This window comes from Sebastes fasciatus, chromosome 12, assembly GCF_043250625.1.
Source record: "Sebastes fasciatus isolate fSebFas1 chromosome 12, fSebFas1.pri, whole genome shotgun sequence".
NCBI lineage: Eukaryota > Metazoa > Chordata > Actinopteri > Perciformes > Sebastidae > Sebastes > Sebastes fasciatus.
The window spans coordinates 34,250,149-34,265,957 of NC_133806.1; the positions used below are offsets into that span (position 1 = coordinate 34,250,149).

The 15,809-nt window shown below is 41.2% G+C and overlaps 1 protein-coding gene across 1 annotated transcript in view; it reads right to left on the minus strand.

Annotated features, from left to right (window-relative positions):
* Positions 1-15,809, minus strand: part of ascc3 (activating signal cointegrator 1 complex subunit 3) — a 220,671-nt gene that overhangs the window by 139,088 nt on the left and 65,774 nt on the right. The window contains exon 12 of the mRNA XM_074654885.1: positions 13,438-13,496. Within this exon, the coding sequence (XP_074510986.1) occupies positions 13,438-13,496 (59 nt within the window). The remainder of the gene's footprint in view (positions 1-13,437; positions 13,497-15,809) is intronic.

Here is a 15,809-nt window from a genome sequence, read left to right on the forward strand (position 1 = left end):
CGCACACAGCGGCATGACGGCTCCCCAAAAGCACAGTCAAAATATCTGGACCGCCCCCTGGTGGCTGGCTCTTAGTTTAGGAAGCGCTTGATTTGATATGCAGTGTAGTTCTCCATGAGCGGAGCACACATTTTAAATGTCAACGTCACACTCGATCATGTTGATCTGACTGTGGGGAGCAAGAATCGTGATCGCCATATATAATAATATTCAATTAATTGTGCAGCCCTACTGTGAACTATGTCACGATTTTGGGGCACTACAACAAACTGGGGTAGAGATCAGTGCTATTGTTGACCGGCAGAGTCGGTGACACAGCTCAACACTACTGGCTGCCCACTGGCGACGGCTTCTTCTGTGACAAAAACACACTGCGGAGTCTTCTACCCAGTGGGCCGACATGAGAGGCAGACAGGTGATCAGCTACAGCATGTGTCAGTAACAGAGCCATGTATGAAGTGACTGCACAGAAAGAGGAGCATCAAGGAGCCTGAAGGAGGAGAAATGTGTGTGGTGGGATCAGCTGTCAGTCAAGCTGCCTTCCGTCTGCCTTCACTATGGCAACAGAGTGTGGGTGATGGCCCTCAATCTCACACTGCCTCTGATAAGTAGAGAAATGGCCACTGTGAAGGACAGTTGGTGCCACACACACACACACACACACACACACACACACACACACACACACACACACACACACACACACACACACACACACGTACAGGAGAATGGATGGATGGGGGATGCCGAAACATTAGCTTTGAGCAGAATAAGGGCTCTCTTCAGATTTCTACAGAGAAACATCCACTTTTGGAACAAATATATTGATTTAAACAGATACAAAATAATATGAAATAGAAGTAGTGTTCACTGCAGCTCACAGTATGCAGGCTCCTCTGGCGCTGAGGGGAGATCTGATATGCTTTCACTCATGGAAGCCAAATAGACACATGGTTATAAAAGGCAAACAGGCTGCTGATTATACTGCAGCATCAGTCAACATCTCTCCAAGTAACCAAATATTTTTAAAACTGATTGTTTGCAGTGAAAGTGGCAATTGTATCATTAAATCTTCAGATGGATTATTGTGTTTTATCTCTTCTCAAGCAAACTGCACACATTTAAAAGCATTGTGATGTTTGCATCAGCTCAGATGAGTGGAGTTCATTAGGAACACAATAGAGGGAGAGTGGGAACTGTGAGAACAATGTTCAAAAGAATTCCGTTCCAATAAAAACATGAAGAGTTGATTTGTAGAACCAAAAAAAATCTTTATTTATATTTCTGAGATGTTGGCGAAATAAACTTTGAATCTATATATGCTTCCATCACATATCATCCATATGAGAAGATATGGATGTGACATTTTGTCATTTCTTATATATGTGTACCCTGTGGTGTTCAACTCAATCGGACACATTGATGTACACCTGTTTGTTCTTAACTTCTTGGTATTTCTGATGTACTGGAGGCCTGTAACAGTTAACAGTAGAGAAACACAAGCAGGAAGCAGAAACAGAGAATGAATATGAGACTGGTGGAAATGGATCTGCTGCCATGCAGGTACAGTAACTGAAATGAACGACGCTCTAGTAAACTAGCGGGACCACCGTTGAGAATGAAACTACAGTAACGGCTAAATTCAGAGGCCAATGATGTAACCAGGTTGCGGTGGAATATCATACAGTAGAGGTCACTGTAGTTCCAGGTGTGTTCTCTACCTCCATATCCATTTTTAATTTGTTCTCCATCAATCTACCCTCTCCCCCACTTCCTCTGCGCTCCACCTCTCTCCCAGTAAGGCTGGTTGAGGATGCCTTTAGCTTAGACAGCAGTATTATTTATTCAAGGATTCATTAGAAGTATGTCATCACTTTCCTCTTCCCCTCGTTTCGCTCCAACACTCATAGAAAGAAATAATTAAAGAGTGTGTGTCAGCCGAGGATATGCGGGGCACTGTTCGGAAGTTGGCCCCACAGCCCAGTGGGGAGGAGGAGGTTATTAATGCATCAAAGAGCAACTTTATTAGAGTCCACTTTAGCTGGAAGCAGTGCACAGCGGCTGTGGTTACAGCTAGGTGCTGTATGGCTGAACGGCCTGGCACAGCCACCTATGTATACACGCCATAGTTAGATTAGCAGTAATGCCCACCGCCAGTAATAAAACCAACACCTTCTGAAGCTCCACTAAGGTGTGTGTGCTCAACAGGAAGTTGGCTACAGACTGTATGGACATTTGATGTCCATGCTCAGACAACACCTCCACTGGAAATGCAAACGCACAACAAGTTGATTACAGCCATTCAAAGCTTTCCACTTGTGTCCAGATATGACCTGAAAGGATATTAATGATCAATCAAACAGCTCAGAAATAATGTTTGAACTAGAACTACCGCCTCGTGGTTGTACGCCTTCGCCAATCAGTCAAGTTACCGTTTTCATCCATGTCTGTCCAAAATGTACTCACTTCATCATTTTATCCTCTTAGACATGTGTGTGAAATTCTCAGAATTAGCATGTGAATTCTTGAGTTATGGCCCAAAACCCATTTTGTGAGGTCACAGTGACCTTGACCTTTGACCACCAAATTCTAATCAGTTCCTCCTTGAGTCCAAGTGGATGTTTGAGCCAAATTTGAAGAGATTCCCTCCAGGCGTTCCTGAGATATCACTTTAATGAGAATCAGACGGACAAACCGAAACATCTGGCCTCTGGCCACGGCTGTCACTAGCGCGGAGGCATAAAAACGATTACACCCGTTGCTTATGCCACTGATAAACTGTTATAGACATCAAAAGCCATTTAATAACCATTAAGTTGCATTTTGTCACCACTTTTGGAGACAGTGCAACTGTACATGTGTCATTTCTATGTTTCACCCTTGAGGGAGAGTTTTCTATCCTTCCACCGTTGTGTTAGCTGAGAGCTAAAGCAAGGCTTTCATGACAATATGCAACAATAGCCATGGCACCTATACAGCTTTCTAAGAGATCTGCTGTCCGTCCTCTTGGCTGCTCGCTTGCCTTCATGTCAATTCCAGCTCTCTGTTAATGGTTTGTCTCATCTGTATAGATTAAATATGAATCCTCTCTTTAAGGCTGTGAATCCAGACGTTTGCTGAAGAAGCAGCAGGTGATCTCATAGATTTACCGTTTACACAGAAATGAGTCTTTGTGGCTCAGACATTATAAAGACAGGAATGTCTGATTTAAGGGATTTAAGTGATGCTACTGATTCTGGACCGGTTCTCCTTAGATTCTGTGTGAGCTCCTAGTGGAGAAAGTTAGTCTGGAGTCCTGATTTTCTTTTTTCTATTTATGCGTGATTAATTCCACGCAATTAGTTATTGATGGCTCATTTACTTAGCTGATGTATTTGGAGCTTTATGCAGAGGCTACAGCTGGCCAAACATCAGCTGCTTGCAGTGGGAACACAGTCAAGCTCACCGTTTTGAGAATTACCAAATGTCTGAAAACATCTCAAACTCCTCACAGCGCTCTAAGTGCACTCCTCCCATAACTAAACAAGTTAAGGTACAGTATGGATGTCACTGAAGCACATTCTCTTCACAATGACTGCAGGCCTTCCCCTACTCTCTCTGAACAGGGATGTGATTCCAGTCTCCTCCAATTATTTCCCCCAAGGCTAAGTCCACTGAGCTCCTACTTATAAATATTCATTTTTGAATTATGGACCACTGAGCTTCACCCTATTTTGCGAGGCTTCTGCACACTCATTCCTGTGACCGGAGAGGCACAACAATCACTTGAGCGGCTGGCCCTCATTTTGATTTATCGACTTTGTCTGTTTGTAACGAAAAGCCGGTGTCCCCACACTCCTTAAGCATGCTAATTCATGTAAATGTATGCCTGCCCCAGTATTCACCTTGAGGTAAAGCACACATGTTGTAAATAGAAAGTTGCCATCATTTAATGATCTTTGGAAATCTTCAGTGCTTTTTTATTCTCTCTTTAAAACCTCTCTGGCTTCATTGTTATGGTAATGTATGCACACACATCTTCCAATCGGAGATCCAGCTGTGCCTGCCCAAACTAGTCTCCAGGGTGTGATGTCAGTGTTGTGAGGAGGTAGTTACTGTACGGCAATGGACATCATGCAGGTGTTAACATATACTGTATGCTGTATTTAGGACCAACCCTTGTCAAAATCCTGCTCATCAAGAATTTCAGCAGCCAGATAATCTTAATTAAAAATCTCTTTTTAGTCTTTACTAAAAAAAAAATATAAAAATATAAAAATAGTAAATTAATCTAATCCACTATCTATTTAGAATGTAGAATTTAAAATGTATGTAAAATAAACAAAAAAAGATCAATCCAGGTGAATATCAAATTATGAAAATACCATTTGCAGCATATTTTCGTTTAATGACTTGGAAGGACTTTGGCTAATGACAATGAGCACGTCCTTCACTGTTCCTAACCATCACAGATGCTAACCTGCTTACAGTAAATTCTGTTCAACGGTGTCCTCTGGCAGTAGGAAATAACCATATCATCTTAATGAAAATCTGCAAAACCAAAATAATTGATAAACCTTCTGTATTTGTGTCCGTTTGTGTCTGGATACATTTTTATTGTGATATATATACAGTATATATATATATAGATATATATGGATTCCAGTAGAATTAATACTGAATGTGTTTTAAAACAGAGAATGTAGCATAAAGTTAGAGCAAAACACTCTCATCTGGTGTATAGTTTTAATCATTTAAAGAAAACTATGATCAATTTTAATCTGGGTTTTATTTTCGTAGCTCTGGTCCTAGATCTGTTCCGATGATAGTATTGTAGGTAGTATTGAGAGGTTAGTCTCATAAAACCAGACAGGTCTGTCTCCATTATCATTCTGGTAGAGGGGGAAAACAGTCGGGCTTATTAGTGTTTCTTTAAACCAATCACAATGGTCTTGGGTAGCGCTGAGCCCGGGATGCAGCGGCGGTGCCCTTAGTGGAAGGGGGAGGAGAATACTGTGTGAGATACATGGCAGGATTATACCACAGTCTACATCCAGTTAGTCGGGGGGTTTGGAGGGGGGGGGCGATCAAACGAGCACTCAGACGATAAAAAACTAAATGACTACCCAAACTGTCTGTTGTCCATCAAGTCCTGCTTCAACTTCCACCTGCTGTACTGTATGTGCAATGAGGGCTTGTTACCAACATTTCAGGCACACTCACTTTCAGTTGGACCTCCAGATAAAGTGGTTTAGATAATGTGTTTGATCATCTGACTGCTTGTGTTTCTTTGCCGTGTTCCCAGACCTCAGTGATTACTGTGGTGAGTACAATGTTTAGAACGATCCGGTATGTCATGCCTTGATGTGGTAGCAGACAGTAGAGAGAGGACACTGGGGGGGGGTTTGATCAGTAGCACTTTACCAGAGTTTGTTGTTGTTGACAGAAAAAAACAACAAATAATATTCACAAAAGTATTGGTTTGGAAATAGAGTAGAATAGAATATCTCATGCCTGTATATTGGTATTTGGACCAACCTTTAACAAACATGTTCAGCTGTGGATGCTGGAAGTCTCAGAATCACAACTGATCCATCAACAATGACCAGAGGGTTGGCCTTCTAACTAACATGTACAGTGTGGATTGTGAGAAAATGGCGATAAATCTTGTAATCTTTCAGATCTGTTGAGGCTGTGTGAAAGTAGTAGTAGTAAGAGTAGTTAGTATTATTGCTCACTGTATGTAGTAGGGATGGAACGGTGCAGGTAAAAAATCCAAACCATTGGGTTCTCTAGTCACGGTTCGGGTCGTGTATGAATTGTTCGGTTCATTTGAAATAAGTTATGAGGCCGATTGTGTATTTTTTTCATGTAGAGTTAGGCTCCCGTTTATTGTCACACTACAAATCAAGGCCTATTGAAGGTGGCTGGGTCACGGGTGGACATGGATCTTGAGGTACGGGGTTTAACACATGCGCAGTGTAACTGGAGCTGCGGTCGTGCGTTGCTAGTGGCTCAATTTCGGCGAGTGCAAACCAGATTTTACTGCGCATGTGTTGATGAAGCGTGACCCAGACCCCTTCACGGATGAAGTGGCGAGTGCAGCTGTCAGACAGTTTAGGAAATGGCGAGTAGACACGATAAAGTCCAATTAGAGGATCCACCAGCATAGTTTGGCTCTGCTGTATGGGAGCATTATGGATTTAGTGTTAACATGAAAATGACGGAAAAAAGTGGTTGATAAAACGGCGACTGTGTGAGCAGACTCAGTCTCAGTCTCAGACTCAGACTCAGTCTCAGACTCAGACTCAGACTCAGACTCAGACTCAGTCTCAGACTCAGACTCAGACTCAGACTCAGTCTCAGACTCAGACTCAGACTCAGACTCAGTCTCAGACTCAGACTCAGACTCAGACTCAGTCTCAGACTCAGACTCAGACTCAGTCTCAGACTCAGACTGAGTCTCAGTCTCAGACTCAGTCTCAGACTCAGACTCAGACAGGGTAAAAACACAACTACAGCATCGGGGAGGTTTATAGTGAAAGATATGCAGCCTTATGCAGTCGTGGAGGACGCTGGATTTCAGCATATGATTAACGTAACGTTACTTGAGCCGCGCTATAATATTCCCTCTCGCCGACACTTAAGCAACACAGTAATTCCAGCAGCACAATCCCTGTAATGTGTTTTATATTTATTAATTATTTTTAAATAACACAGTGGTACAGAAATCCAACCGTATTCCTCCAAATACTGCACTTTATGAGTGCAAAAACTAATCTTTCAATTAAGAGCTGATAATCAGGGATTTGAGACATACTGTATGTTATACTGTTGTTGTTGTTTTTAGTAAAGTTCTGGTTGAGCTTATGCTTCAATTTATGTTGATGGCCTTAGTCTATAATTACATCATATTTATATGAAAATAACAAAGTTTCATTTTTTGTTTGTACTAATGATTGTAGAAGATGATTCTTTCAGTTAAGATCTGACATGAAGAAGTGTTTATGTTCCTTATAGGGATGCTCATTTTGAAAAATGTTCTTAACCGATAACCGACCCTCATTAACCGATTATTAACCGTTAACCGACAACATTTGTGCCTCGTACCAGCTGCAGGAGCACAACAGATATTGGTTGACGGGAGTCTCCAGTTCAGCGTCCGGGAGCGTTAACTTAGCAGCTACGATGCTGCGTGTAGTGTCGCGGACATGCAGCCACTTTCCCAGTAAAAGTCTCCACCGCACATTTAGTTTAGTTTAGCAGGTTGTCAGTTGTGTGTCTGCCCGGCGGAACTTTAGCGAGTGGCCAACAAAACAGTGTGTATTTGTGCTACGTTAGCAGCTCTAGCATTGCCGGAGGCTTCGTGCTCACCGCAGCCGCCACACCTTTCCTGTATCCTGCAACTCCAGCTCCGCCTCTTAAGGTGGGCTGTTAAGGTGGACCAGCTTTTCTCCTTAAAGAGACGAGCCTCTCCTCTGAGCCGCTCAGCTTTTGAGTTAATTATTAACATTTCTTTTAACCATTTTAACAGATAGCGTTAATCGGTTAAAATGATTAATGTCGGTTAACGGTTAAACGGTTAATTATGAACATCCCTAGTTCCTTATGTAAACCGTACTTTTGTTAAGGCAAACATTTGTTAACTTATTTTACCAAATAAATGAAAAGCATGTTGAAATCAGGACATGACCTCCTGGCGGTAACATAAATGTAGCGAACCGAACCGAAAACCGTGATATGAACCGAATTGTGAATTTTGTGAACCGTTCCACCCCTAGTATGTACACAAAAGGTCTAATAGTGTTTTCTTTTGTCATCTTTTATGCTGTAGTGAGGTTTTCCACTTGTGCAATTTTGTTAATAGTCTGTTTATTGTCAATCCTGTATATACTGCTCATATTTTTATACTTCCTTCTATTTAAATGGTTCATATTTCGTTACACTTTGTTTAGCTATTTGTTTTACTGTGTTAGCTGATGCATCTTGTTTTTTGCATTATCCCCTTTGCTGCTGTACACTGCACATTTCCCCACTGTGGGACGAATAAAGGAATATCTTATCTTATCTTATCTTATAGCACATTACCCAGCTGATCAGTCAGTGACTGTACCTCGTCACTATCACATTCTGTCAGGCACACAAAGTCAAACTGACGTCATCAGGCCCGATGCAGAGAATACTCTATCAAGTAGAGATTCAAAGAGAACACATCCAGAGTCAACGGGCTCATCTGTTCTCTTCTCCACAGATACACACTCAAGTATACCATTCCAGTAGCTTAGTGATTCCTTACAATCACACCTGTGAAGCCTGTCACCAAAACCCACTAAAACATGGACCAGTTATGACAACCAACTTACTACTTTATTGCAAATCAATCGTGATCATTGCAGCTGAATGTTCCCGGCTGCATTCAGCCGAAAGCATCCCCCCATTTACAGCGAGGGCCCAGCATTTAAAACATGGAGCGAAAGCTCTGCGGAGCCCAGCTGGCTAATATAGGACCATACACATCTGTGGTCAACCTTTCAGCGGCACAGTTAAATAAAGTTTTTAATGAGAGCAGCTGTTTGAGTCTGGGGCAGAACCAATCTCTAAAACCCAGCTGGCTCCAGGACTATGAAGATACTCTCTGGCTGTGTATGAGGAGATTGACTGAATGTTTCTGGATAAAGAAATACACACAGAAGACTGAGGGAGGTAGCTCTGTATGCTGTCTAGAAAGTGTAAGCAGTACATACTGTGTGCATGAGAAAAGGCCCATCAGCCCATCTCTGGCCAACGCTGAGTGGGATGGAAGCTGACAGGCTCATTAACACAGCGGATACACAGCCTACAGCCATATGGGCAAACTGGGAGGACTGGGAGTATCCCACCAATCCACCAGCCACTTAAAACACACTAATTGGACCCACATAGATTGCACTAATGATTCAACAGCCACAGCTAAACACAGTGTTGTCCATAGCCATTGGCCTCCCTGTTTGTAGGTCTAGTAGTGAAAGTGAGACGAGCAGTCTGTGGAAGCAGAAAGCAGGCTGCTATTTTCTGTTATTGTGTGTTTACTGTATGAGTCACTATATGAGCTCCTAAACTAATTAAATTCCTCTGTGCATCGGTAATGGGAAGCTAAGAGATATAATTGTTGTCATTTTCATGCCATCCTTTTAATTACTTTCTGGTTCCATTTCATTCCATTTGAATTGACAGCCTGATCAACTTTTAATTGCCAGTTTTTGCAAACAGCTTATCAGCCTGCTCCAAGCCTGCATGCAGAGTACTAAATGACCTGGCCAAACACACACACACCGTAAATCCCAGAGCCAATCCTATGGATTCACACGCACGCTGAGCACACGTATGCACACACATGAGCACCAACCCCTCGCACCAGATGTACGGTGGAGTTTGACAGAGTGAGATACGGATGCAGCAAACAGGAGGCCCATTCATTTCCCTACAGAACATCAGCAGCAGGAAGGAGAGGGGGGGAAGCAGGGAGGAGGATGGAGATAGTAAAGACTGAGGTAATCCATCATTTCATCCATAAGCACCTGCTGAAGAAGCACCGAAACACTGTGACCCCCCCAAAACCTCCAACAAACATGGTACAGCCCACCCTCATCTCACATACAGCTCATCATTTACATCTTAAAATAAAGAAACATTAATAATAACTATGTTACTGTTAATGTGATTTGAATCATTTGAAATGAACTCCAGGCCTGTATATGTGGTGTACATAGTACTACAAAAGAAATGTTTACATTTTCTGTAAAAATAAAGTCCAATTAAACGAGAACAGACCTTTTTTAAAGCATCAATTATTCTGGAGGCTATACAACATCATGGACAAAATACTGCAACCTGCTCATTTACGCGCATATTGCGTACCGGGAAACCACGAGGTGGCAGCGCCATCACGCTAAACGGTAACCTGCCTGCTGGTGGCGATATGAATGGAGTATAGAATTTCAACAACATTTGCAATATAAATAAGCATGCTGTGACTTTCTGAATCTATTTGATCTTAATAAACACTGTGTCATACCTTTCTGACTTCTTCTGTCTTCAAGCGCTGTCCACTGGAACAGAGAAATCCATGAAAGGATTTGAGCAGCAGCTACAGTCGTACACTGTATATAAGAAGTGGACCTAGTCACCGTAACGTCACCCATCGGTTTGTGGACTACAGTTTGAAGCCTCGAGTTCTGCATTTTGTCGGTCGCCATCTTGGTTATTTGCAACCAGAAGTGATAGAGAGGGTGGAGCTAAGTACAACTGAACGCTGAATAAGACATTTTTTAGGCGAAAAAACGTTATAATTAACTTTGATGAAATGAAAACACACTGTGAAAGGGTTAAAGCTCTAAGACGAAAACACGGGCAACTCCCAGACCGGACAACGCCGTGGTAGCGACCTGTCAATCACAAGGTAGCCCCGCCCTAAAGCATCCCCTGCTTTATGGTCTATTTGACTCTAAATGGGACCATCATTTACTAAATGAACATCATGCTCTATTGAAGAAGACTTGAAACTAGTGATTGAGACCATAAACTCATGTTTACAATGTTTACTGAGGTAATAAATCAAGTGAGAAGTACGCTCATTTTCTCAGAGACTTCTATACAACCTGAGAAGTCGCCCCCTGCTGGCTGGTAGACAGAATGCAGGTTTAAGGCTCTTCAGCATTGGCTTCACTTCTCAGAACCGGAGGTATCCCCCTCCTGGGAACAGCCCACCAGTAACATATCTCGGATTATTCCCGTCCATGCTCTAATTAGTCAACAAAAGTCTAGTACTGTATTTATGGAATTAACTATAACTTATTTTACCTAACTTCCTAGCTACCAAAACATAATGCCGTGCCTGTTGCTAGCCACAGTTCTCCTGTGAGCGGGATGACGGTGACTACATGCACTAAAATTCTTCGTTCCAATGGACAGCACTAGCATAAACTCTGGAAGACGAAGGAAGTCATGTCTGACACAGTTTCCCTGTCTTATACATGTTTATTATTAACATAAAATAGATTCAGAAAGTCACAGCATGTTTATTTATATTTCTTAAATATTGTTGAAATTCTATACTGCTATACGATATCGCCACCAGCAGGCAGGTTACTGTTTACCGTGATGGCACTGCCACCTCGTGGTGCCCGGCGTGCCGTACATGAGCAGGTTGCAGTACTTTTCCATCATGTTATATGGTAATACTGTCTTTTTCTCAAGAACAACCTCTTTGTCCGAGTGTAAATAACTCAGACACCAGCAGGCAATGGCATTGAACTATACAACAACCAAGAGCATCATTTTGTACTTCAGCCGATCGGCATCATTAACACCTTAATTAGCAACAGCTCATTCAATCTGCCAGAGACACTTTCATTTCCTACAGCATTGTAAGACAGTGTTACTAATGTAATATATAGTTAAATCATGGCTGTTACAATTCAAATTACACTACTTATTACTTTAATATAAAAGTGATTAACTGTTCAGGCCTCGTTAATGCTTTAATACTTTTTTTATTTATTGATTGATTGATTCATTTATTATTCAAGATTAAAAGCTGCCATTCTCAAGATTCTAAAAATGTATTGTTGCTAGTAAGAAAGGACTTAAGAAGTTCTACCCAGGAGTAAATGTTGTGGACCTATTGTATAGGGTAGGAGGGTATTTTGATGCACTCACCATAAATATAGATTTACTCTAACCATTCTTTTGAAAGCAGCGGTCTTGCTTGGACATCGTTGATGGTCCCTGTACCTCAATTCAACTTCAATTCAATTTATTTTTATATAGCGTCAAATCATAACAGAAGTTATCCTGAGACGCTTTTTATATAAAGCAGGTCTTAGACCGTAGTCTATAGTTCAGAGACCCACCAAGAGATCCCACCAAGAGCATTGCATTGGAGTACGCTGTGGCCAGGGATACTCCCCGTTTAGCGGGTAGAAACCTCACCTGTAAATAACTAAAGTAGGAGCTCAGAGTTCATTCACATTATTATATAACAAATCATTACGGATAAAATAATAGGGACACCTTATGATAACTGTCAATAGATTTGAATGAACAACTCTCAGACATCCTAACAAATCTGTTGCAACAGCTGATTATCCCAGCGGCTACTGCAGGTCATTAGAGAGTCCTTCCTCTCTGCTTTTACAAAGAGACAGCCTACTTTTGCAGATGTGGGCAATGATATAGTTTCCAGTGTTATTGATCACTCAAAGATGTGTTTCAGTTGGTTCAATTTTCTTCACATGATTGAATAATAATTGATATTAGAATAATAGTACTGTTTTTACAGAGGAAAATCTAAAACCAAACTAAACTCAAACTTTCAGGCTGCCTGATAAAGGAAACTACTCATTTTACCACTTGACAAAAAAAACATGGCAAAATCCAAATACTATGGTATATAATAAAACATATCATTTTATATTAATTAGTGTCTTTCTTTTGCTTGGACTAAAACTAATAATAATCAACAGACTAAATTTAGATGAAAAACTAAATTAAGTTCAGGCACCAAGATGTACAAATGAAGTTAAACATAACACGTGTACTTTATAGTGGTGTCATGATTTTGATTCAAAATCTGAAATCACCAGAAATTAGCTTCCGATGTCGACCATCGAAATCAAAAGTAGCATCATCGATTATTATTTTTCTCTCTGGCCCCGCCCACTCTCGTATGTCCCAATGAGAAATACAGCTGGACTCCAGAAATGTAACAGCCTTCTGACTCCTGGTTAAATCTATAAACCAGCAGAGGGGGGTCACACAAATACTGATATTAATGACATGCAGCTTTTTATATTGTAGACTGTTGGAGTCTCATTTTTGAAACACTTTCTATATAAAAAGGGAGTTGAGTTTTCTTTTTTGAAGAAGAATTGTAAAGTGTAAATGACAGTGGCATGTTTAAATCCAAAATCAGTTCAAATCGTGACCTTAAAATCAAAAGTGGAATGGTGGATTTGGTACTTTAATTATGGACTGAAAGAAGCAGAATGCAAACAGCTGTTTTCAGTGGCTGACAGACAATAGGCTGATTTTTAAGGTGATCTACTGCCTCTCAATCAGAGAGGATTGTATAAGTCTTGAACCCTTGAATCCTTCAAAGAAGCCTTGAAGACTTGCAGCTTGTGCTTAGCAAGTCTAAGCAAACACACAGAGCCACAGTTGTGTGCTGTGGGGGAGCCACATCAAAACTGGATTAGGAAATGCAATTAAGGTGGATTAATTATGGATGGAGGGCTGTTCAGTTCTGCCTCATCTTTGCAGGCCTGTGCTTATACACTGGCTGCTTCCTGCACAGGAAGGGAGAGGGCAAGCTGTCAACAGCCCGGAGAATCAAAGGAAGTGTTGAGTGAGGGTTGTGATGGTGGAACATACTGGAATGAAGACAGAACCAGGCCTGCTCACCCATTACCATCAGCTGACATCATTCGACACATCCAACTGCATCTTTCCCGCATGTTTGGACACATCAACCTTCCCCTCTGAGAGGTGGATAAGGTAGACGTAAAAGAGAAGGAGGGACGTAATGCTCTAAGCTAAATGATTCAAAAAAGAATAGAATCACTGCAATCAATGGAATCCCATAACATATATACTGTATACACAGAGTATATATTCTATATATCAGTAGCTATAATACTATAATGCATAAAGCTGGCAGTTTGCAGGTCGGGATCGGTTCATTAATGCGTAACGGTATTTTTGCGGGTTGAGCGGTGTGAATTAGCTCTCTAACGGGTACGGCTGTCAACCAATATTCTAAACTTGAATGTGAATAGATATTTGAAGAGTTCAAACCTTCGTGTTTTTTTAGAACAAATATACAAATGTCAATTTTGTCCATTTTTGACGGCTCTAATAACGGGTTGGGTGGGTGCGGTGGATATATACAACTGCAGCTTCGACGTCTCGTTCTATTATCATAAATCATATAAATATGAATACAGGCAGGTGTGCGCTGGTCAGCTTGGAGTCAGTTATCATTAAATAGTTGCTGCAAATAGCTTTTTATGAGGGCTGTCATTAACACGATAACACTAATTTGTTTCAACGCTACTAATTTCTTTAACACATTAACGCGACTTGACTCAGTTTTAAAACTAGAGTGAAGATACTGGTATTACATGAAACTATAAAACCTGATGAATCCGTCGGTACCAACCATGTCATACTAGCTTGTAGTGAAGGAGGTTAAATAACACTCCAAAGTTACGCTAAATTTTGGAGAGGAAAAACTGTCATGTCCATTTTCAAAGGTGTCCCTTGACCTCTGACCTCCAGATCAGTGAATGTAAATGGGTTCTATGGGTACCCACGAGTCTCCCCTTTACAGACATGTCCACTTTATGATAATCACATGCAGTTTGGGGCAAGTCATAGTCAAGTCAGCACAATGACACACTGCTGTTGTTGCATGTTGGGCTGCAGTTTGCCATGTTATGATGTGAGCATATTGTTTTATGCTAAATGCAGTACCTGTGAGGGTTTCTGGACAATATCTGTCATTGTTTTGTGTTGTTAATTGATTTACAATAATAAATATATACATACATTTGCATAAAGCAGCATATTTGTCCACTCCCATGTTGATAAGAGGATTAAATACTTGACAAATCTCCCTTTAAGGTTCATTTTGAAGAGATAAATAATGTGGGATTAATTTGCGGTTAATCACGATTAAATATTTGAATTGATTTACAGGTCTACTTTTTAAGTTTATTTATAATTAATTAAGTCAACCAGGTAGAGGTCACTCAGTGTGGCTATTTAGTTCATCTACAGTAACGTGGAGCAGGTTTTTTTCTGGTCGATTGGTTGAAGATTAGGTTGAATTTCAATAAGTCGACCAATATCTTTTTTTTTTGCAGGAAGTTTTGGGTTTCATTGACGGCAACTTAACACAGCCAAAAGAATGGAAAAGTAGATATTAACTAGTGAATGAAAACACTATATCTGTTGATAAGGGAGAAAGAAAATGGTGCACTAAGAAAGTGCAGAGCTGAAAGATATACAGAACAAACGGGGAGGGACCTGACCCATGGCCACTGTGGCTCTCCTGTAGCAGCTAAAGACTGACGCGATCTGTGTCTCTTAATCCTTCTCCCTCTACACACTGTTTCCCTGTGGAATGGGACATGTCTCAGAATGTGTTAGCAGCCTGAGTGGATCCCTATCAATTAGTAGTTCAGTTGTGTGTGCTGTTAAGGCTTCTGTCTATAGTCAAGTCCCAGTGTCCATTCTGCTTTCAGCAATGTGCTAGCAGTAATGTACATTTCTGTGCGTGTTTGGTCCATCAGCACTACTAAAGCCTGGCACTTGCTCTCACTCACAACACACTGAGTAACATATTTATTCGGATAAATTAGGAAGGCTTTTACCACAGTAGCATGCGTGGGACGCCTAGACCCTGATTCATTAGTTAAAAAGCACCCTAATAAATTCCCCACTTTTAATGTTTCAAAGAGCTATTAAAGGCGTACAGAGGCTCGCACAGCCCTGTTTCCCATTACAGCTTTCAATAAATGACAATCGGCACTCAGTGTACACGGGAGGGGGGGGGGGGAGCGGTAGACTTCTCAGCCTGCATTTCAAAGCCTTCCTAATAGCACGTAAAGACTTATTAGGCATTGTGTGCCGGTGCTTTAGAGGAGTGAGGCACTTTGTTCCAGAGTTGCCCAGGCTTAAGTTAATGAATAGAGCCGCTGCTTGACTGAGGCTAATTCACATCGCTCAGCAGAAGAGGTTCCATATCAATCTATATCAGTTACACAGGGACTTTCAAAGATGAAGGGAAA